The sequence below is a fragment of the Castor canadensis genome, chromosome 16 (genome assembly GCF_047511655.1).
Source record: "Castor canadensis chromosome 16, mCasCan1.hap1v2, whole genome shotgun sequence".
Lineage (NCBI taxonomy): Eukaryota > Metazoa > Chordata > Mammalia > Rodentia > Castoridae > Castor > Castor canadensis.
The window spans coordinates 84,697,386-84,721,176 of NC_133401.1; the positions used below are offsets into that span (position 1 = coordinate 84,697,386).

A 23,791-nucleotide genomic window follows, 5' to 3' on the forward strand; every position below is an offset into this window, starting at 1 on the left:
AATGCCTTTTCCAGCTAAAGATAAAGGAGAAAAGAACTTCGCCATGTCCTATGTGAAGCTGATGAAAGAGGATGGGACCACCCTGCATGATGGATGCCATGACTTGGTTGTCCTCAAGGTACTCCGAACTGGGGGTACAGGAAACATAGGGGCAAGTGGCCAAATTGCTCAGGACCACCTGCTGTGTGTGTTTCCTTGTTTGGTACTTTACCTTCTCTGGGCCTCTGTTTTCCCATCTGTGAGCCCCCAGTGAATCATTTTTAGGATCACGAGATAGTGCGTGCTGGCACGATGACGGGTATGGGAGAGGGCTCAATCAATGGAAAATGCTGTTGTTGTGTACAGAAAAGGGCTCTCGACTCTGTGGGGTGGGTGATGACTTACAAGAAGCATTTGAGAGCTGCTACCCTGTAGCTAGTGGAAGAATATTAGAATCTAGAGCCCTGATCCTCTGCTAAGTCTGGAATCATTTCATGTTTTTCTTTTCCTCAGCAGTGTATTAGTCCATTTTGTGTTATTACAACAAAATACACTAGGCAGACTACTTTATAAAGGAAAGAGGTTTATTTAGCTCGTGGTTTTGGCATTTCAAGAATACAGTACTGACACTTCTTGGCTCTGGTGAGGGCCACATTGGTGGTGTCACATCATTGGCAGGAGTGTGTGTGAGAGAAAGATGACAAACAGGAAGTCCGAGAGACTAGGTGGAGCCAAGCTCAGAGTTTTACAACAACCCTTTCTTGAGAGCTGACCAGCATCCCATTAAGTTAAGGAAGCTACCTTAACCCTGCTGAGGGCAGTGCTCAAGAACCCAAGCACCTGCTACTAGACTGGGCTCCACCTCTTAAGCTTCTGTCACTTCACCATCACCATCCTGGACACTCAGCTTCCAACCCATGAGTGTTGGGGACAAACCACATCCAAACCATAGCAACTCAATGAGATGACACACGACAAAGCACTGAGTCAACTAGGAAGGACATACAGGGTCTCTGCTATTTGGATTTTGGCATCCTGAGAGTTAGAGCGTTTTCAAGGACTGTTGTCCTAGTCCTTCCCACCTTCCCTCTCCTCTGTGACCAGCACATGTCTCACAGCCCCTCACTGGAGGCAAAGCCTGTGGCCATGCAGTGGGGTGTGGTCAGTGGTCAGCAGGAGTGAAACCTTGCCCTGGCCTTCTAAGCTCATAGGCTTCCTTTGTCTGTGGTCTACATGGCCAACACAGCTATGTAGCATCCCAGGTTACCTTTCTCTGAGTCTCTCTGACTTTTCCAGGAAGCCCTTTTTCTTCTGTATACCCTATGTTCTTAATGGAGTGGTTCTTGGCTTGAAACCAATTCTTCCCCAATAGATGTGAACTCCTTGCAGTCAGTGTTCTTCTAACTTAACAAATCCCAGTTCCCTCACCTGTAAATGGAGGATGGCAGAGTCTGGTTCATATGGTTGTCATGAGGTTTGTAAAACACCTGGTATGGCTCCTGGAACAGAGCAAGGACCCAATAGGTGTGATTTGTAATGTCTACCTCAGATCATTTGATCCACGAGCTCTCAGTGCCCAACCAAATGGTGTCCCTGCAGCATCCCAGGATGGTCTGTGTGTAGAGCTGTGACCTGTACTTGGCTGTATTCCATGTACTCGGCTCAGAAATTCTAGGAAGTAGAGACTACAATTATCCTCAAGATATCCTATTATTCACAAGATAAATGGGACCCAGAGAGGCCAAGGAATGAATCCACAAGACATAGAATTGTGGATGGTAGACTGTGGTCTAGATCCCAGGCCGTTCTGAACTGAGGCCTTTGCTGTTAACTTCCTGTGTACACTGGGTTCCCTCGCTTAGTGTTGGGAGGGTCTTCTTTCAATGAGCTCAAAATATACTAGGATGGATTCCAATCGTCAATCTAGGAATCTTCAGTTTTCTTTTTGCCTTTAATGCAGTTAACAGAGCCAGAAACTGGTGGATTCCTGTCTTTTTGGTAGTGTATCTTTGGGCTCTTCCCTGTTTTGTGGAAAATCAGCTCAGCCTCATCATCTGATATCTATCACTGCTAGTGATATTTCTTGCTGGTTTGGATCCTTTCTCAGCCATAATGCATAATTTGCACACTGCAAGCTCTGTGTAGCATGGCTCATGGCGTGTGTAGTCTTGACTCAGGACAGTAACCAATGTGCTATTTGCAGGGAGACAGCAAGAAGATGGAGGATGCCAGCGCTTACCTGACTCTTCCTTCTTGTCGACACCAGGTGGAAAACAAGGGGGCCACCTTGAGCAGGAGCTCCAGCAGTGTTGGGGGGCTCTCTGTCAGCTCCCGGGATGTATTTTCCATTTCTACCCTGGTGTGCTCCACAAAGCTCACCCAGAATGGTAACCAGTGAGAGCTGTGCGTGATGTGTGTGTGACATGCATACGCAAGGAGTGTGTGGATGCTAAAGCCCAGTGTGGGGGGAAGGGACTGGCATGAAGGGTTCTTGCCAGCAGCAGCAGTAATTCTGGTTGGGCTGTGTTTCAGTGGGGCTGCTAGGTTTGCTGAAGTGGCGTATGAGACCCCAACTGCTGCAGGAGAATTTGGAAAAGTTGAAGATTGTGGATGGAGAGGAAGTGGTAAAGGTAAGTGGCCTTTAGTTTGCTTGTACTCATCCCTCCGTGACAGTACCCTAAATGAAGGTGACTAAGTTCTGGTTCTTGTGACTGCAACTGCCCTGGAGCCCTTGAACATGGCTCTGGTTCTCTTGAAAAGATGCTTAGGTGTGGGATTTCTTGGCCACCTGCCATCTTTCTGAAGGCAACCTTCCTTCCTTTGTCCAGTTTCTCCAGGACACTCTGGATGCCCTCTTCAACATCATGATGGAGCATTCTCAAAGTGACGAGTATGACATCCTCGTCTTTGATGCTTTGGTAAGAGAGAGCGGATGGTGTTGGGTGACATTAGGCATGAATGTGTGTCTTACTGCAAGAACACTGAGAATGCTTGGCCTTCCTGGCTCTTTCCTTGAATTCTTTGGAGGTGTGCTAACCTCTGGTGACCAAAACAATGAACACGCTGCTGTTTGCAGTTCATTTGAGAGGCGGGGGCTTGGCTGGAGAGAGGGGAGTTTTCTGTGGGATTTTCAGTGGGATTGACACTGGTTGAAAGTTCCTGAGGCTGGATACTGTGGGTAATTCCTTGGCTTTCTGTGTGTGCTGGAAATGACTCCATAGCCAGAATGCAAACACCCATGTGTGTCCTCACACTGCCTTTCCTCTCCTCCTCATGTCCTCTAGCTCACCAGTCAGTACTCTGCTCCTGGCGAACCAGGGCCTTTCACAGTGGCCATGGCCAGATCTTTCTTCCTTGTCTCCCCATGTGGTTTTTCTCTTCTCCCCATCAAAACTCATGTTTTCTCAATGAAGAATCGAGAAACATAGGAAACATCTGGGCTGGGGTATAGCTCTGTGGTAGAGCCTTGCCAGCATGTGAAGGACCTGGTTCAATCCCCAGCACCACAAAAACCTTAAAAAGAAAGAGAAAGGGGAGAGGGGTGGGAAACAAGGAAGGGAGGAAAGGAGGAAGGAAGGCATGAAGGTAGGAAGGAAGGAACTAATGAACAAAGAAGGGAAGGAAGAAAGGACTTGCATCAGAGTTATCAGTGACCAGCAAAGTCTCTGTGTGTCCCCTCCTCCATGGACATTTGCATTTTTAACAAGGTTACTTGCATAACGGTGGCTTAATCAAGTGCTTCCAGGAAGGTCCCTAAATGCTAGCCTTACAGGAAAGATGCTTCTTCGGATGCCGAATCTGCATGGCTGTCTTAGAGTGTCACAGTGCACTTAAGTGCATTAGAATGGGAAGTCCTGAGGATAGCCTGGGACTTCTCTAACTTACTTGACCGTGGAATCCTTTTATCTCATAACACCCCAAGCACACTCCATGAGATGCTCTTTGGAGAGACCATACTTTAGTGAAAAGGATTAACGATTTATTACAGAGCTAACTCCTGACCAAGAGATTTTGACTGGGGTTCAGTTATGCCAGGTAGATGGTTTGCTGCTGTGAGTTTGTCCCCTCCTCCACTCTAGTTATTCCTCCACTCTTCCTCAGATCTACATCATAGGACTCATTGCAGACCGGAAGTTCCAGCATTTCAACACCGTTCTGGAGGCTTACATTCAGCAGCACTTCAGTGCTACATTGGCGTACAAGTGAGTACCTGCACTCAGGCATTTCTTGGCCCTCCAGACTCACCCTGCCTGGAGGCACAGAGCATAAGAAACTCCAGAATTTTCTTTTTGACACCAGTCTGGGTGAGTTCTCCCTTTTCTAACAAAACCCAACCCATGCGTGGCTAATTTAGATATCCTGAAACATACATAACACCCAGAATTGGGATGAATACTTTTTGGCAGTAGTACATAAAAGTGTTCATTTATTCATTCACTCACTCACCGGCCGTTTATTGAGCAGTTACTTATAACCATCAGGTCTCAAAGACTAGTGAGAAGAAAGTGCACATGCCTAGTAGAACAGAATTGCTTGGGTGTGGGGAACAGAGGATAAGCGATGGAAATAATGGGGAAAGTTTGGTGGCCACCATCTTGGAAGGTGAGCCAAGTAATTTAAAGTGTGACTTATGGACAATGACGAAACATGGAGGTTTCTAAGCATAGGAGCTCCAGGATAATTCCAAGAACATTTTCTATAGGAAGAAAAAGCTGAAAAAGATTCTATCGCCACCATATTCTCACTCATCACCTGACGGTGCCCAGTTTTTCTTGTCAAAAGATTTCTTTTGTCCTAACTACTTTTTTTCTTCACTGACTTTTACGGGCAGGAACTATTTATTCATTCCCTGTAATAAATACACGTGTAAGCCATTACTTTCGTGCTTGCAAATCAGTACCGAACTTAGCTACACCCTCATCTTTAACCTTTGATTCAACGCCTTATAATTTACTGAACAAACTAATTATCAAGCTGCGGACTACAAAGATGTGTTTTGGAAATATTGCCCCCTTTTCAGGAAATTGATGACCGTGCTCAAGACGTACTTGGATACCTCCAGCCGAGGAGAGCAATGCGAGCCTATCCTAAGAACCCTGAAAGCTTTGGAATACGTGTTCAAGTTCATTGTTCGATCTAGGACATTGTTTTCACAGTGAGTACCTGTTACGGAAGAGTGATCAATTAGCTCAATAGTCTTTTAGTTACAGGAGAAACTCTTTTTTAAAAAATTATAGGCAGCTTTTGGTTGAAAACAAAGACTTAAAAATCCAAACAGGGGGTAGAAAGTAAGTATCCCCTCTCAGTTCATTTGGGGAAAAAGAAAGGAGTATTGCAACGATGCAGGGATGTTTCACTCAGTGAACGCGGTTGTGGTGGGAGGCTCCTCTGTGTTGCACCTAACATTCTTTGTTTGATTAAGATAATTTAAAGGGAGATGTCCAGGAGTCTATATTTAGTATTGGAGAGGCTGAGGGTGGGGAGAGGAGGACTCGGGGAGCCTGGCATTTACTGAGTTGAGGCAGGTGGTATGTGGCAGGAGAGCTGGTTTTACACTTGTGCTGCCTGTTCTGGAAACCTTCATAGCCAACAAGTGTACTGACATGTGAGGGCACCCTAAGGACTTGAAGGGCGGGGGGGCGGGGAGGGCGGTGGCTCACACCTGTCACCCTAGCTCTTTGGGAGACAGAGAGCCAGCCTGGGCAAATAGTTCATGAGATTCTATCTTGAAAAAACCCAACACACAAAAGGGCTGGTGGAGTGGCTCAAGTGGTAGATCATCTGCCTAGCAAGTGTGAGGCCCTGAGTTCAAACCCCAGTACCGAATTTAAAAAAAAGAAGAGAGCGAAAGACTGACAGAAAGGTCAGCATCATAGGGGTTAGCTGTGTTGTTGAAGGGCTCTGGAGAGGGAAGCATTCAGGTTTGACTTAGCAAAGAGCGATTTCTGTTCATCTGCACTCCAAGGCGCAGTTAGTAGGAGATGACTAAATGTCTGCTCAGACTGGCTGTGTGCAGCAGAAATAAGAAAAAAACCTTGTGTGAATTCTCATCAGTGCAAATGAGGAACACTCAACCGGGATCGACTTAGGGAGAAAAAGTCCCTTCACCTTCAATAATCATTTCACATTATTGAAAAGTCCGGAGACCAGAGTGGCCTCAGATATGGCTGAATCAAGGTGCTCAATTGCATTTCTTATTCTCTCCAGATCCTGATTCTGCTTTCATTTTGCCAATTGCCTTTAGAGGCAAATTTCCCAGTTACTAGAAGCCACAGGCTCATATTCTATTAGCTGAAGCAACCCTAGGTTCCTCCTAGCAAAATCTTTAGCCCAGCCAAATCTTCTGTCAAGAACCGTCTTGGGTCATGTGCTAAGGTCTTAATAAGTAGGGTAAGCTGGGGACTCAATAGATATCCTGTGTAGTTGTGATCACGTGTAAGTGTGACCACTTATGGCATGGGCTTGCTGTGCTAGAGAGATGGCTTTCCAACCAAAGTGGAAGTCTATAACTCATTTCGATCATGACAATAGATGGACTGCTAGAACTTCCTACTCAACAAGGCATCGGAAATGGGCTCTTCCTACAGCACTCAGAACCTTCGGGGGCGGGGGGGTGGGGATAGAACCATGCCCTTAGCTATGTACCTTAGGTTATTCTGTTAGTGAAACACCTGTTTGCATTTCTCTGGCTTGTCAGTCAGTCGGATCTTAGGGGTTATTCTTCCAAGTTCAGGGGATAATTACCAATTATTTGTGAAGCAATAGGAGATTTCAAGGCTTTGGAAGAGTTGGCTTTCTTGAAGTTGAAGAATTCAAACATCGTTGTTCCAGGTAAATAGACAAGAATATCTCGCCTCATAGTCCAAGTTAGAACACTTGGTCTGTAAGAAGAATGTATCTTTCCTTACTCATCATACCTTCTTTCCCAGCTCCTCCTTTTGGTTATTTATTTTATTGTTTTTCTTCTCTCTCCTTCCCTCCCTGTCTTCTCCCTTTCTTATTTCTGTCTCATCTGTTGGAACAAAGTACATTGCCCATTTGCTTTCTTCTGTACCTAAAGGCACCGTATCCTCAGAAAACCTAACTCTTCAGTGTCAATTCAGTGCTTAGTGTCTTCCGGCGTGTTATGGAGGCAGGCAGTCTGTTCTTGCTCTATTTCTAGCATGTGGGTCGCCACTGACATTTGGTTAGAAGAGATGTCTCTAAGATAACATAGATCTGATTTGAATCCTTTCTCCTGAATAAAAATGTAGACTGACCTACAAAGAGGGCCTATGCTAGGAGAAGGCTGGATCTGTGTAGCTTGATCATGGTGGAGTCTTTAGCAGTGGCTGGCTCGCCGGTGGATCCTTGGGGCATTGGGATCCCCATTCCAGGGGCCATCTTGCTTGGGACACTAGGAAACAGAAGGCTCAGTGCTTGCAATTGCTAGGCTGGCTGATGGTAAATAAGTAATAATTATTACTTAGCGTGTCTGGTATTGTATCTGTTTCCTGTTCCTTTGTTCTTCTTCTCCACGTGCATAATTGCTGCTGGTCTAGCTGCTGTTACTTGTTCCCTCACCAAGTTTCTTTCACACACTGCACATGAACGTTTGCACGGTCAGGTATTTCCCTTTATTGTGCTCAGGACAGAAGAGAAGTGGTGGAGGAGTGGGGTTTATATTTTATTATGCTTCGAGGGAGATGATTCATTTGTACCAGTAGGCAAGGAAAGTGACTTTCTTATCCCCTCCTTCTTGTGTCACTACTCCTGAGTCAATGCCTAAGGCAGGTGTTTCTGAGCGGCTCATGCTGGCGCCTTAGCTCCTGCCACAGTGAGGCAGTGGTAAGGACATGGGAAATTCCTAAGAGTAAGGAGCGTGTGCAAAGGCCCTGGGTGGCCACAGACATGACCAATCTTCACTGGGCTTGTGGAGATTGACTGACAGCCTGGGAAGTACAGAGCGTACTGGAAGGCGTTCGGACAGAGTTGACGTGATTCTCTTCTAGACGTTGAACTCTTTACAAAGCCCGTTGCAGGGTCTTTAATCCTGAAGCTCAGACAACCAGCTGCGCTGATCCCCAAGGTTCTGAGCTAGTGGTGTTGCCTGGACTCTGCAGCAGTCTCAACTTCCCCATTCTGGGATGGACACCGCTCTTCCTCCTATCCAGCCCCGAGCAAGCAGAGCATCTGCAAGGGGGATTGTAACAGAGATGAGGTTCTGAGCCCAGAACTGCAGCAGCAGTTTCCCTCTCCTTGTCCTCACACCTCACCAATCCTAAGGCCACCCCAGGCTGGGGCACAGGAGGCAGCTTGGTGGTGTGATGGTCATGTGCCCAGAGCTTGGAGGAGTGGCATTTCTGTGCCTGCAGTAGCTGGCTTAGTGAGTGGCCAGCCTCTCTGAGCTCAGTTTCCTCATGTAGAAATGGAGATAAGGAAGCCCATCTTGTAATGTTTTGATGATGAAATGAGAAAATAATCCATTGGGTCTGTACTTATTCCATATATGTGACACATTTTCAGCTAGGAGAGACAGCAGGGGTACCTGTTTCCGAAACTCAGCTGTAAGTTGGTCAGAGGAAGTTCTGGCATCCCGATGCGAGCTCAAGATTTGACTTACCAGTCCCACTAACCGAACCATTTCTCCCGCTTTAGTTTTGTCAGGTGTCTTAGCTTTTAGAGGACAAGTACGGGGACTTTCAGCCCCAGGAATCATCCTGCTGGTCCCCTTGGGCAGGCCCCAGCTGTCTCTGCTGTTCAGATTTTCATTTGGTCTGGGTGGCTGCTGTGCCCCGCTGGCTGGTCCTGCTTGCTGTGCCTGGCTTCTTTTTGCATCCTGCTGTCCCCTCTCCTTACAGTCCTGCTTACTCCATCCTTGCTTCCCTCTCCTTCACACAATCCCAGTCTCCTGGTTTCTCTGCCTTCCATACGCTCCTCCTCCTCCAGCCCCAAGCCTTTACTTACAGAGGCTGTCAGCTCAGTCTCCAGAGCCCAGCTGGTAGAGTTCAGCTTCTGAATCTGCCCATCACCATTTACTAGTGCTTGTTACCTTGGGACAATTATTTAAGCTGCTCACATGTAACTAGGTGTGACAGTAGTACTTGCCATGCAAGGTCACTGTGTGGGTTGAAGATGCTGGAGGTGGAGGGTGCTTATATAGCACCTGTCACCCAGCAAGGACCCAGGAAGCCCAGGATCAGACATTGTACCCAGACGGTCTTCACAGAAGCCCAGTGCAGGGCCTCACTTACTGACTTCTCCTGCCTACTCACTTGCTCCAGGCAAGCCACCCTGTGCCTTCACTGAGGCTCAAGCCCCTCGTGCAAGGCCCATGCTCCCTTCCAAGATGTTGGCTTCTTCTCTTCCTCCCCTCGTTCATACCTGTGTTCCAATGTCTCTCTCACTACCTCGTTCAAATCTTAAATCACAGCTCCAGCCCCAGCTCTCTGATTTCCCTCGTTTTCACTTTGCCTTTTGCCTTTTTCCCTGCCTGTGTTTGCATACTAAGTAATAATTGTTACAATGGCTTTACAGCCTCTCTGCTACAATGGCAGCTCCAGAAGGACACAAATCCTTGATTACTTCATGCACTGGGACCAGGAACAGCATGTGGACCACAGTAGGCATCATTCAATATGAATTGGGTACCGTTTTGGCCCCACGTCACAGACACAGAAACCAAGGCTGAGATCCAGAGATCACACAGTAAGAGTTAGCAGAGTGAGGCTTTGTTCTCTGCCTCATCTGATTGAGCAGATTGAGAACTGGAATTTTTCTGGCCCTGCAAGGGTAAAGTCTAGTCAGTCTTAGGAGGGGTCATCCTGAGAGAGCACCTCCCAGACCTGAAGGGTCAAACTCATGGGTGCCGTTGGGGCTGCATGGGTTAGTTCTCGTCCCCTGGTACCAACCCTAAGCACAGAAGGAAATCAGTAAAGAAGTGAGGTTTGCAGCAGGAGCGGTCAGGAAAGGTGTCCTCACCGTGGTGAGGAACTCTGTGGAGAGGCAGGACTTTATTCTCTCTCCCAGGGAAGGAATAAAGACATCTGCTGGAGAGTAGGCCCAGGGGAGACAAAGACTGTGCATTCTGATGGGAGCCCAGTGCTGGAAGGGTCATCCTGCTCCAGTCCTTCCTCACCTGGAAGGACTGACTGCTGTGGTGTGCACAGTGCCTTGGGCCAGCACGGGGGCCCTGCTGCATTAGTACAGGCACCATAGGAGGCCAGGTCCCAGCTCCAGCAGCATCTCCCACATGGCTCACCTCGCCCAGGTGCCGAAGGCTCCTGCTCTTTCTCGAACTCCTTCAGCATCAGAGTGCTGAACTCAGACACCAGAGCTCTGTGGTCTCACTTTGCTTTTTGTGCTTTGCATCTTGCTTTATTCTGCCCACATCCTGCCTCTCCAGCCTCCATTTCCCCAAGCTTGGATTCCTCTTATGTATGTAGCATCTCAGGCACTGCAGACAGCAGTGAGACTGAGCCAGCTCAGACATGCTCATTGCAGCCGCAGTCCCCGGGAAGAGGAAGCCTCTGCCTTTTTAAGCAAATGAGAACTTAACTCAGTGCTGCTTGCAGGTGTGATTTGATTCCACTGCTCATGTATGAGTAAATATTAAAGTGCAGTCATCTCTCTGTGCAGAGCCCAGGCTCAAATGCTGTCACCTTGCTGTTCCTGACTCTCCTGCACATAATTTGTCTGCATGCTAATGATATTTATTGCTATACAAGGTTCTGTTTTTAGGTTTGCGTGTAATTTCACTTTTTGGTGACAGTAATGGCTGTGTAGACGGCACGACTGCAGTTAATGGGGTTATTTTATGATAACAATCTCTTGCATCACATCGAGATGAATGAGAACACTGTCATATAGGGACATGAAACACTCACTTCTCTTTAGTGTATCATGTGTTTTGTGAGTTCCTGCACGGCTAAGGGGGAGCTAAAGCATTTTGCTCACGAACATACATGAAAGCACATTGTCAAATGTCAAGTAACTTGCTGTTATCATTACACAAAATCGTGCTTATGCATGAACTTTTGAACAGGTCTCTTTTCTCTTTGCTGATGGTAATATGGCTAAGTGTTTACTGAGCACCTGTTAGTAGGTCAGGTTCCTCAAGTGGTGGCAATGTAGTGTCCCAGCTGTAAAATCATCCTTTCTTGTAGGAAGCCAAGATCAGTGACGTAATCTAACAATGGATGCTTGTGAGTGGTCCTTAGAGGGCAGGCAGGTTTGAGCGACTAACTCCACCTGTGGAACATCGGTAGTTCTCAGAGGAAGTGATGTCTTAAACACTGAACCCAGCTATGGGGAGCTGGCTACAGGAGGATGGTGAGTTCCAGGCCACCCTGGGCAAAGTTAGTAAGAGACAGCATCTCAGAAAGGAGATACAAAGACAGAAGGCTGGGGGCATGGCTCAAGAGGAAGAGTGTGTAGTCTGGCATGTTCGAGGCTGTGAGTTCAATCCTGGTACTGCAAAGAAAGACAAAAGGGATTTGAGAAGGCAGGAATTGGGAGGAGACAGAATCCCACAGGCCAGGTACACATATGGAATAGAACCTCCAGATTACTCCCACTCTTCCTGGGCACCATTTAGCAAGCCTCTCAGAACTGAGCCCTGTATTGCTTTTCACTGTACCCCACTTCATCCTCACAACACCCTTGCAAAGTGTATGTGTGACTGCATTTATTAGTCAGGAGATGGAAGTCCAGGAAGGTATGGAAGGTCCCCAGGTCACACAGCAGGGGAATCTGACACCCTGGTTCTGTGTAGTATACTTTGCCCACTCACACGCACACTAGGGTTGTGGGGATAGGTAGTGCTATCCTTTGGTGGACGTGACTCCAAAGGTCCACATATTGAGAGGGCTGGGTCCCAGCCTGAGGGCTATTGGGAGGTGGAGGAACCTGTAAGAGGTCTTCAGGTCACTGAAGGCATGCCCTTTGCTCCCTGGCTATGAGTGCTTTTGCTTTGTGACTTGTTCCTGCCTCAGTGTATTAACCTTGCCACAGCCCCAAGGAAATGGGGCCAACAATCATGGAGCCCAATCTCCCAAACTGCGAGCCCAAATCAACCTGTTTTTGTCATAAGTTGATTACCTTCGGTGTTCGGTATTCGACTGACACGTGCGGTTCGTGGGTGAGGTTGAGGTGGTGGAGGAGAGAGTAAGATGTACAGCAGGCAGTTAGACACACACTGGGAATCCAGGTGAGTGGAGGATGGGAAGAGGGCTTTGTAGATGTTGGTTCAAGGGGTCACTGAAGTCACAGGCTGTGCTGCTAGAAAACCAAGGATGAAACCCAGGGAAGTAGCCCATTGAAGGGAAGGGCAAGGCGAGAGGCCCAGCAAACGCAGGGTCAGGAACATAGGACAGGAATGAAGGAAGACTGGCATTCTAGGAGCCAGCAAAGGGAGGGTATGTTGGCCAATGTGGCTGCCATGGGGAGGTTGTGTCACCCAAGAGCCAATCAGACGCATGAGATTTTGCAAGAAGGAAGTCATTGATAAATAACTGGCCCTTTTCCAGAGCTTAGTGTGTGTTTTAGTTTGTTTTTGTCACTGTAACAAGATATCTGAGGCTGTTTTAGCTCCCAAGTTCAATGACAGGGTGCCTGTATCAGTTTGGCTCTGGTAAGGACCTCACACAGGTGGCGCCATTTGGCAGGAGTGGTGTAACCTGGTGTCACCGGGTGGAAAACCAGAGCACCCAGGGATGGCCAGGCCAGTTCTTTGGAACAACCCTCTCATGAGAACGAATTCAGGTGTCACATGAGGACCCCTAATCCCTTGTAAGGGTATCCCTGGGATCTAAAGGCCTCCTGCTAGGCCCTACCTCTTAAAGATTGCACAGCACCTCCCAGCACTGCACACTGGTGACCACAAGATCCTCACATGTGAACCCCGGGGGACACACTCAAACCATAGCTAAGCCATAGCAGTGTCTTTCCTGACATGCAGTCCCAAGGCTGCTGGAGGAAGCAGGGATCAGGGCCTCAGAGCAAATGCTCTTCCCTCTTCTGCCTGGGAATCAGAGAGGTTCAGATTGCCATGGGCTGGGTGTGATCCTGAGCTCACTTCCCCTCCTCTCTCCATCCGTCAGTCCTGGCAAATGTTCTCACATTCTGCTCACAGCAAAGTGTAAGACATTGGGTCCTGTCTGCTTCCATTGCTCCTTTGAATGGCTTCGTTTCACAGAACAAGAGTATCTGTGTGGTGGACAGTTAGGGAAAAGCCACAAAGGACCAAGATATCCACTCCTCTAGGTTGAAGCAGTGGTGATGTCCTTTTCTTGTTAACTCCTTGTTCAAGCTTGGGAGCTGGCTTGCTGGCAGAATCCTCGCCTGGACAGTTCTGAGTACCCTGGGCTCACAGCTCGTCTGCGAATGACCGGGTGGGAGAACCATCTCCTGAGTGCATATGTAGACTTAGGAAACGTGTTCACAAATCCCTTGCAACTAAATCAACCCAGTGGGGTCTAACTTGCCAGAGGGGAGAAATTTACCAAGCTGACACAAGTGTCAGGGGTGACACACTTGAGTTAGGATGACCAAATGTTTCTGTGATCTGCCTCAAGGGTGCCTGGGGCAAGGCCCATCCTGAAGGAGCATTTGCCTCCTTAATGGGAAATAATGTATCGCTCAGTCCTTGGGCTGACTGCTTAACGTGTCTTCTCAGCGGACTTAAAATTGAGAACTTAGTCATGAGGTGGATCTGATCACTGTCCTTCCACCTCCAAGCTTGTCCCTCCAGCCTCCTTCTCCAGAACCACTCTCCCAATGTAGCAGAAGCAGAGACACATTGACGTCATTCATTCATTCATTCATCAGTTGTGATTTTTACTCTGCGGTCAAGTTGCATTCAAGGATGCTTTAGTGTACAGTAGTGATACAGTTTTTGCCTCCTGTGGAGACAGACAGAAAAATAAATAAATTAAGGAAGTAGTTGTAAAATATGATAAATGCCAGCAAGAAAAACCAGCAAGTACAGTTTGTCCTGGAGGGAGAATTGTCCCAGTGCCCCCTCCCCCCACCAACACCAAAATCCACCAATGTTCAAGTTTCTCGTATAAAATGGTGTACGATTTGCATAGAGCCTACACAATCCTCCCGGGCACTTTAAATAATCTCTGAATGACGTATGATACCTAACACAGTGTAAATGCCTGTGCAAATGGTTGTTACACGGTGTAGTGTGGGAAATGATAAGAGCAAAATCTGTGCAGGCTCAATACAGATGCGGTGTCTTTTGTCTGAGTGTTTCCTTTCAGCATCTGGTTGAGTCGGCAGACAGGGAACCCCAAGGTAGGAGGCCAGCTGTCCTTAGACAGGCAGTAGAGCACAGTGGTGACGGAAGATAGGTGACCCTCTTGGGCCTGAGTCAGTGTCTGCATGATCTCGGGCAAGCAACTTGACCCCTGTGCCTTGTTTCCCTGTCTCATGTGAGATGAACAACCCCACCCTGACATTGTAAAATTCTGAACAAATGCTGTTTCCACTGAATGTGAAGGGTACAGCCGTGTAAAGGGAGGAAGAAGGAGTCCGGAGAGGAAAGGATTGGGCAATCCATCTCAAAGAGGAGCAAGCTTGAAAGTGTTTTAGACGATGAGACGAGGCCAGCATGGCTGACGTACAGTGAACTAAGGGGAGAAGTGGAGGAAGACGAGAGCTAGACAGAGCCTACCCCACAGGAGTTTAACTAAGATGCTTGCCTGTGAGGTATCGCGCTAGGAACACAGATGATAACAAAGGCTTATGCCATGTGTCACCTGTGTTCCGACCCTCCCCCACCGCAAGCCTCATAGGTCACCTTGTAGAAGGGACATGTGACACAGACTGTCGTTTTTTCGTCCTCCAGTCACTGAGCTATCTGACGGTTCCTGCCATCTCTCAACTCTGGCGACCGTTATTGTTTTATAGTCACAACATTTACTATTTTTAAAGCCATGTATGTCTTGGGCACCTACGTTTTTTATTGCATTTTTGGGCAAGTTTTATTTAAAGTATATGACTATGGTCACTTCTCGAGTATCTGTCACTGTATGGGTCAAGACCCATGTCGTGCACGGTGTCATGAACGGATTCTGCCCACACTCTTTGATGCAGTTGTCAGTGTGCACTCTGCACAGGTGCCTTGTTGTGTGCAGGTGTACTTTCCTCAAAAGGATGTTCTTCTGAAGTGCAATTTTCTGGACTAAATGGAATTAATCATTTGTTCTGATTTCCTATTAGACGGGCATTGCTAGAGGGGGGCAAACTCATGTCTTGGGTAGCATATGGGTGATAAAAATGCAGAGGTTGCCCCAAATTAAACCTGCTTTAGGAATAAACCACAGATGGTTCCTACTATCTTGCCAACACAAGAATGTCATAAGTAGTTCGAGCCATGGCATTTAATGCTGCTGACCAGGCTCTCCTCCTTTGGCTTTGGTGACACAGGGCTCTTCTTAGCCTTCGTTCTCCTCTTTGGAGCTCTTAGTGCTCAGCCTGGCCTCCTCCTGTCACTCAGCTCCTGCTCCTGAGTGAATGAATCCAAACCCTTTACCTCATGGTCACTGCTGTGCAGAGAACAGAGATCCAGCCTGACTGTCACGAAGGTCCGGATCCATGCGTCCACCCACTTACTTCATTTCTCTCCCTGTTTAGCATCTTAAAGGCTTTCAAAGTAGGCATGTTGACAACCAAACTCATGGTGCGTCCTCTTGCTGACCCACAGTCTAGCTTGTAGCAGAAAAGGGGGACATGCTTTTGACACCTTGTTGTTGATCCACAGTCAAGTCCCAACCTCTTCTCCTCCTACATGTCAGGCAGATCCATCCACATTGCGCCATCTTGACTGTCCACTTCTACTCTTTGTCATCATCTCATGTCCTGGGCCACGGTATCTGCTTTGTCCAATGGGCTTGTTCACCCTTTCTTTTCCTGCTCTCTCTGTTCTCTATAGAGCCTTTTGCATTTTCAGTAGACAATTATAACATCTATAAATGTGGAAAGTTTTTTTATTTTTAATTTCCATCATTTCTCTTCCTACCTATAGTGATGGCTAGGATTCTAGGTCAGTGCTGAGTAGAAATGGTGGACAGACCTGCATTAAATTCATGTCTACCATCTTAGCTGTTTGTTGTCCCTGCTTTTTTTCTTTTCCTCCTTCTTTTGGTTTGTTTTCAACTTTCTCCTTCATGTTTCCCCCTTTGCTATTAGAGTCAATTCTATTAGTGGCTACCTTGATATTTTATCATACATATTTAACTTAGTAAGATTTAAAGTTAATATTTTCATAATCTTCCTGAATTTGGAAGGTTGTCATTTCCATGCTCAAATGTTGATTTATATTATTGTGAGGTATTTTAGTTTTAGATCTTTTTGTGTAATTTTTGTTGTACTGGGGGCACATTGTGACGTTGACAAAAGTTCTTACACTATATCATAGTTGAATTCACCCCTCCATCATTCTTCTTTATCTCCCTTCTCCCCCCATTGCTGGAACAGTTTCAACAGGTCTCATTTTTCCGTTTTCATCCAGGAGTATATAACATTTCTACTATATTCACCTTCTTACACCCTCCACAAATGAGATATTAGTGTTGTATGAAATACCATTTGTTTGTTTTTGCCAATAAAGGTTCAACAATGTGACTATACGCTATACTTATAAATGGTTAAGTTGGTAACTTTATGTTTTATAATCACAAGAAAATAATAAAAGTCCGTCACTCTTCCAGTTATCTTAGATCCTTCACGTGTGTTTTCTGTGTTCTGGAGTAAATATTTTAGAATTAAGTTTAGTAAGTTCTGTTGGTAAAATCTCTCGGTGACTTTGATTTTATTCTGAGACTTGATGATTTATAGGTAAAGTCTCAGCTCTTTGTTTTTGGTAACCATCTGCTGTTAACTGACAGGATTCATAGTGTCTTCATAGGCATTCTGGTTTTTCTCTCTGCTGTCTGCAGTTTCACCATGCTGTTTAGGGATGGGTTCAGTTATTTTGCTAGAAGGTAATTTTCCTAGCTTAGGAGTTGTGTGTACTTAATACCATGCAAAAAAAATCCAATTCTTATCTTTTTAATATCTTCGTTTTCTTCATGTGTCCTACTGTCTCCCCAGAATTCACCCAATGCATATAGACCTCAGTCTGTCCTGCAGGTTTCATAAACTCTTCCATAGTTTCTATCTCTTTATTTTTAGGCAGGAGGGGGGCTTCATTCTGGCTATTTTCTTTGAATCTATTTTCCAGTTCACCAATCTCTCCTTTTAGCCTTGTCTAATATGCTGTTTATTTAATGTTTAAAATATTTTTATTTCTAATTTAATTCTTCTTTTTGGGTGGTACTGGGATTTGAACTCAGGGCCTCATGCTTACTAGGTAATTGCTCTGCCACTTGAGTCCTAGCTTAGTATGCTGTTTAAATCACTGATTGGTTATTTCAATGAATATATTGTATTAAATTTCAGAAGTTCATGTAGTTCTTTTTCAAATCTAATTTGTCATTTTTATGGTATTTTTTGTTTCTTGATCATATTTCCAAGTATCGTTTGTGGATTTTGGAACAAATTAAATATGCCAGTTTTGTATTCTTTGTTATATCATTCCAGTGTTTGTGGGTCTGAGCCTATAGTTTCTGTTTTGGTAACTTTGTGCCCGCTCTGAGATTTTCTTGTTATTATTATTTTTATTTTTGTGGTTTTGGGGCTTGAACTCAGGGCTTCATGCTTGCTAGGCAGGTGCTGTACCACTGCTATTATTATTATCATTGTGCTAGAAATGGAGCCCAGGACCTCACTCATGCTTAAGCAAGTACTGTACCATATTGTACCATAGAACTCGCCCTTCGTTCGTTCGTTCCTTCCTTCCTTCCTTCCTTCCTCCCTTCCTTCTTTTCTTTTCTTCCTTCATTCCTTCCTTTCTCTCTCTCTCTCTCTCTCTCTTTCTCTCTCTCTCTCTCTGTCTCTGTCTCTGTCTCTCTCTCTCTCTCTCTCTCCCTGTCTCTCTTTCTTTTGGCAGTACTGGGGTTTGAACTCTGGGTTCCACCCTTGCTTACATCTGTTCTACCACTTCAGCCACTCCGCCAGCTTCAGGCCATACTTCTTAAACCTAATTTTCCTTAGCACTTCATATGTGTGTGTAAATGTCTTGAATTAAGATTTTACTTTCCTCCAAAGAAAATCTGAGTTTTCTTCTGTCATTCACTGCCAACCACAGATTTCTTTAAGTTAAACATTCCATTTGTGGACGCAAGCCAGGAATGTGAATTGGGAAAAACCAAACCAAAACAAAGCATCGAAAGAGGCTGGCTGGCAGAGATGTTTTTCTCCCCACCCAGCACCAAGGACTGGGTAGTTCTCACTTGCAATGCATTTATTTCTCATCCCCCTTTACAAAGAAGATGTGGCAAACTGGGCAACCAGCTTTCTGGGCGGTTCAAGGATGTCTCATTCCTTTTACTCCCAGCAGCCATGGCAATGGAGCAGTCAGGGCAGTAGGGCTGGGCACATGGTGTCATGGCCACTCAGAAGCCCTCACAGTCCAGCCTTGCTTTGTCTCTGTCCTGTGTGGGTCCTCACTTCCCCACAGCTCAATGAGTCAGTTTTAAATCCCTCTTTGGTAGTTGTTGGCCTGGAAGGGACTCCTGGAGTATTTTGTCTTCCATTCTCTTAGAAATGGAAGATCTTCAACTCTATTCTGTCCTGCAACAGAGAGGTCTTTCCATAGCTCCCATCAGACTGAGATGGCGGTGTCCCCCAACCAAGGGAATGTGTTCCTCAACCCCAGAGAGGGCCTGGGCTGAAGGCAGCATCACGCCCTCCACCTGCTGTGTTTTCCTACACAAGCACACCGAGGTGAGGTTTGACCTATAAGTGAGCTACATGGTGAAAGCCACGTGACAGTGGCTCTCTCAAGAGTCACCCCTTCCCGTTGCTCTCCCTCCCGCTCCCTCCCCCCATTTTTCAGCAGCTTTCAGTACACATCGTTACCTCCTCCACCTTCACAGATGTGGTATTTTACGATATTGCTGATGCTCTGTCATTCCCTTTTCCTGTCCCTCCTCCCCTGAGTTCCACAGAGTCACTCCGCTGTTACAGACATGTAAGTTTGAGTTTGTATATGATCATGTTAGGGATACATCGAGAAACCCCGTGGAACATTGACTGTAGAAGAGGCACAGTGTGGGGGGTTCTTTTGGGAGGGGGAGGGCGAATGAAGGAGATAAAGTGACGGGATATGGCTGATGGACTTCATATACTTATACAGAATAGAACGAAGAAACCTCTTGTACTTGCTTTAAGTGGGGTGGGGAGAGGTCAAGGGGGGGAGGGGTGGCGGTGATCTAACCAATGTACAATATAAGTCTATTTGAATTGTCACAATGAATCTCCCTCGTACAATGAATATATCCTAATTAAAAAAAAAGAAAAAGTCAAGACAAAAGCATTAATTGACTGCAGAGTGAACCCCAGGTAGGGGTGGGGTGGGGTGGGAGAGGCTACTGGGTTCTCCTCTGGTTTCTTCTCATTGCTCTTAGGATGAAGAAGCAGCCCAGGACCTGGAGGGTCTGCTCTGGCCCCCAGCACTCCTCTGTCTCCTCCCACTGCTTCCTGAGGCTTCTCTACTCCCAGGCTGAGGCCTGGCCTGCACCTAGCTCAATGCTTCTCTCAGCTCCCTCCTCCTTCTGAACTAATCCCTGCTGCTCAGGTGACCTGGACCCCTCCCTTCCCAGTTCACCTGATTTTCTTTTCCTCACCTTTCCTGTGTCACCTCGAGTCACTTCCTCCCTGCTTCCTGGAGACCCCTCCCTGCATTTTCTGGCTCGGTCAAACCTCCCTGTTTTATACTGACATTGTCCACATAGTATAATTTATCCTTGAATTACATATCACCTCACTGTTTTCCCTATTTGGGTATTGGTTTTTATTTCTCTGTATAAACTCCTTGTTCATACAGTAGTTGCTTAACCCATTTTAAGTTGTTAGATAAATTATCTTGTGGAAAGTTAACACCTGACTGGGTTGGGTAACAGCTGTCTGGCTCCTAGAATTCAGAGTCTGCCATTTTTCGTTTTTTCTTTCCCTTTCCCTACGGCTCCTGAGGCACCTTGATGGCTCTCCTTGTTTGATTTTGGGCCAGGTTTGCACAGCTGGGTCAGTAAGTTTGTTTACATAAAATGCAGGCTGTATCTGGAAGCTCACCTGCTTGGTCAGGACCCTCTTTTTTATTTATTTATTTTTAAGTCAATGCTTTCTCCTCTAGTAGGAGTTAGTAGGAAATCTAGGGCCTCTCCCATTATAGGAAATGTTAAAGTGTGTCCTCTCCTCAAGGCTAGAAGTCAACACGGTGCGTGAAGGACCTTGTCCTGGTTTGCACTGCACCACTATCTGCTACATGCTCAGCTTTTCAGAGCGTGGGCTTTGTTGTTTCTGTCCCCCCCTTTGGAAGGCATCACTGGGCAGGGGGAAGCATGTCTTGTAGCTCACTCACAGACATCTCAGGTCTGGAAATCTGAAGATGGACAACTTGTCAGGATCTGTTGCTTCTCAACGCCTTCAGACTTCTTATAGAACTACAGCTTCTAACAGGCAATGACATATGACCAACCTGCTCCATGCAGACTGGCGGATAAGATGCCGTTCCTTTTTTTAGAGCAAGTTTCTATTTCAAAATGCGTTGACATATTTGGCTGGTGGCAGAGGCTTGGTTAGCATTAGCAAGCGCTTATCCAACACGTATGTATTGAGCAGGTACTGGAAACATAACACTGAGTTGGGCAAACGCATGCCTGGTCTTCATAGACCCTTCCATCTGCTTAAGAGTCATTATGCAGAAAATTACAGGGGTGGGTGTCACAAGGGGAGGTGGAGCGGGCGCCCTGGGAGCTCGTAATGGGTCAAGTCTTAGCACGGGGTCAGGAGAGGGTGCCATCGAAGCTGTGATCAGAACCATGAATAGGTGAAGGTGGCCGAAGAGAAGGACGGGGCGGTGGGTGAAATTAAAGTCAGGGGAGCACCCTGAGAAGGAAAGGCCAGAGTGGCTGGAATTCAGTAGCCAAGAGGCAGAGTGCCTCCAGGTCACCTAGAAGGATGGTTGGGGCATAACTCCAGGAACCTTGACTGACTGTTGGTGGCATGTGGCCACTGCGCTCAGGGAAATGGGGAGACATGGTGGGATTTTAAACAGGAAAATGTTGCAATCACGTTCATGCTTTTAAAAAGGCCCCTCTGAGCAATGTGAGGAAATGGGTTGAAGGGAGTGGGCACGAGGGTATCCGGCTGGTTCACAGATCCCCTGAGGTGAGAGGTGATGGCGACTTGGACCACTGTGGTTCTGGTGAAGGCAGATAGGGGAAGATGGCTTGGGGAGTGGAGTTAGTGGGCCTGATAGCCGAATGGCATTTATACTCGTCAAGGTTTGCCTCCTGGCCCCAGGGCTCTGAATTAGGCACCTGTTGGCCCATTTGCAGTGCTTGTGAATTCTGGAGGGTGAGCAGGTGTGTTCTTGGACCACTGGCCTGTCCCATCTGGACCCTTTGCAAGAAAATGCAGCTAAGAGTACTGGAGGTTGTGGGCTGTGGTCTGGCTCAGTGGTAGAGCACAAGTCTTCTATGCACAAGGCCCCTGGGTTCAATACCCAGCATCACACATACATAGATAGATGGATGGATGGATGAATGGATAGATAGATATATAGATGATAGATAGATAGATGATAGAGACAGAGACAGATAAATGGAGAGAGAGAGAAAGAAAGAGAGAATATGAATTGAATCCTAGATGTAGAGGTAGGGCTCAGAGTTGAATGACCACCTGCTGAAGGTCACAACCTTTACTAATGCCCACACAGAACAGAGGGCAGTCCTGCATCTGTCAGGCCCTCAGCCTTCTTGCTTCTCAAAGGTGGTCTCCAGTGATGCAAACTTCAAAATTTCAAAAACATAGAGTTTTACTGCACAGGTATTTAAAACAATCCCACACCATTAGTAAGGAAAATGTTAAAAATTCTACTTAACTACACACCCCAAATGTCAGGGTTCACAGTGGAACAGAGAAACCTGGGGTTAATTATGCCCCTCAGGAAGCCTGGACTCAAAACGCAGAGTTCAGATGCTCTTGACATGACCTCAGTTAGAGTAATAACAACATGACATTCTTAGGCAATTGTCACTCTAGCTGCAGAAACCAGAAGGCAGATGCAAAACAAGCATCTCTGCCTGTGCTGGGGAGGGAACCTGCCTCCTGCCCTGGGTGACCTTGTGTTAGACTGCCGACTCCGGCCCTGCTACCCACAGTGGGAGGAGAGAATTCAGGAAAGGCTCTGGAAAAAAAAATGACTGCCGTAGAAAGGGGCCAGAGGAGAAGATATGTGCATCCCAGAGAAAGACTAGGTCTCTTTTTTGAAAATTTGATGTAATATTCACTTGTTTAAAAATCAGAATATAACACAAATGTGTTTAATGTCACACACAATCCCTTTTCAACAGGTAATGAAGTTATCAACTTAAGTATTGATTCATTCGTGTGTGCATATGGATAATTATTCTGCAATATGGCTTTTGTTATTACCTAAGATATAGAAAACTCCTAGGTTAATAAAAAAGCACTTAGAGGATGAAATGGAAAGAGATGCAGTGAAAACCCAATTTCTTCTTGGCACCAAACTTTTTAGACCAACTGGTCCATAGCGAAAGAGCTAGAAGGACTCCAGTGACTATTTGCTTCTCTTTCAAGTGGGTTGATGCAATCTGTAGTTTTGTCTAAGTGTCTTGGAAGGATGTATGTGTGTGTGTATGTGTGTGTCTATAATTAGGAATATTGTTTTGGGGACATTCAATTTCTACTTATATCAGAGAAAGAATGCCCTGAATATCATTTTTCATGCTAATGGAGAAATTTACTTATGTGCACAATTATGCAACCTAGTTTTTCCTGCCAAATGACATAAAGTCTGCGACTGCTCTCTGTGGAATGAATGGGGGCATGGGGCACACCTCACACTGTCTTCAGGACTTAGAGATCTTGCCAAGGTTTCTGCCTGCATCCTACTTCCTACTTACTGTTAATTTATTACACAAGGTTGCCGTAATTTAAAAATAAAGTGAATGTTTTAGATGTATTGTTTTTCTTTCATTTCTTCCATATTGTGAACTTCTATTTTTTTAAATATTATTCAGGCTGTTTGTGCTTCTACCTGAGACAGTTTTTCTTCTGCAGTTGCATTAATTTTTATGTGTTCGAGCTAGACATTTCTTGAAGCAGGATCCCCACATGTTGAGTTCCTCCCGTCCACAAATCTTTCTCCCCTGGGGTTATTTATAGGAAGAAGAGTGTTTAGTGAAACTTCTTTGCAGTTTTCCCTGAGGGGGTGATCCCTCCTTAAATGTCACACTCTGGAAACTTAGCAGCTCAAGTACCAATAATTTTGTCATTGACAAAAGGTTGGCACCAGGAGTGGGTCTGAGCCCTGCCTCTTGGCGCTGGTAGCGTTCGATGGAATACACTGGGTGGAGGTCTCTCTGGCCAGGAGCGCTGCTTGGCAGTCCCCATGGTCATCGGCCATGGTGCAATCATCTGATCTCTAGCGCACTATCCCTCCTCTGACAGAATAACTCCACATTTCAACGAAGTCTCTCTGCAAAAGAGAGTCTCTCTGGCAGCTGTAGAGTAAGACAGCGAGCTCCAAGTTTATTGTGCCAAAATTCACTTGCCTTAATCTGCAAGTTCTTATTTATTTCAGGTCCATAAATGCTGATGGTGGGGAAGGGGTGTGGATGGTGACAGTGGCCATGCAGGAAGGGGACCATCTCTTTCATGGTCTTTCCAGCCCTATGGCATGGACTTAAATATGCCA

At 46.2% G+C, this 23,791-nt stretch overlaps 1 protein-coding gene across 4 annotated transcripts in view; it reads left to right on the plus strand.

The window, feature by feature from the left end:
- Dock2 (dedicator of cytokinesis 2) overlaps nucleotides 1–23,791 on the plus strand; it is a 378,635-nt gene that overhangs the window by 66,618 nt on the left and 288,226 nt on the right. For all 4 annotated transcript variants that reach the window (XM_020164385.2, XM_074057759.1, XM_074057758.1 and 1 more), the window contains 6 exons: nucleotides 15–118; nucleotides 2,183–2,366; nucleotides 2,512–2,609; nucleotides 2,808–2,897; nucleotides 4,081–4,181; nucleotides 5,000–5,134. In XM_020164385.2, coding sequence (XP_020019974.2) covers nucleotides 15–118; nucleotides 2,183–2,366; nucleotides 2,512–2,609; nucleotides 2,808–2,897; nucleotides 4,081–4,181; nucleotides 5,000–5,134 — 712 coding nt within the window. The remainder of the gene's footprint in view (nucleotides 1–14; nucleotides 119–2,182; nucleotides 2,367–2,511; nucleotides 2,610–2,807; nucleotides 2,898–4,080; nucleotides 4,182–4,999; nucleotides 5,135–23,791) is intronic.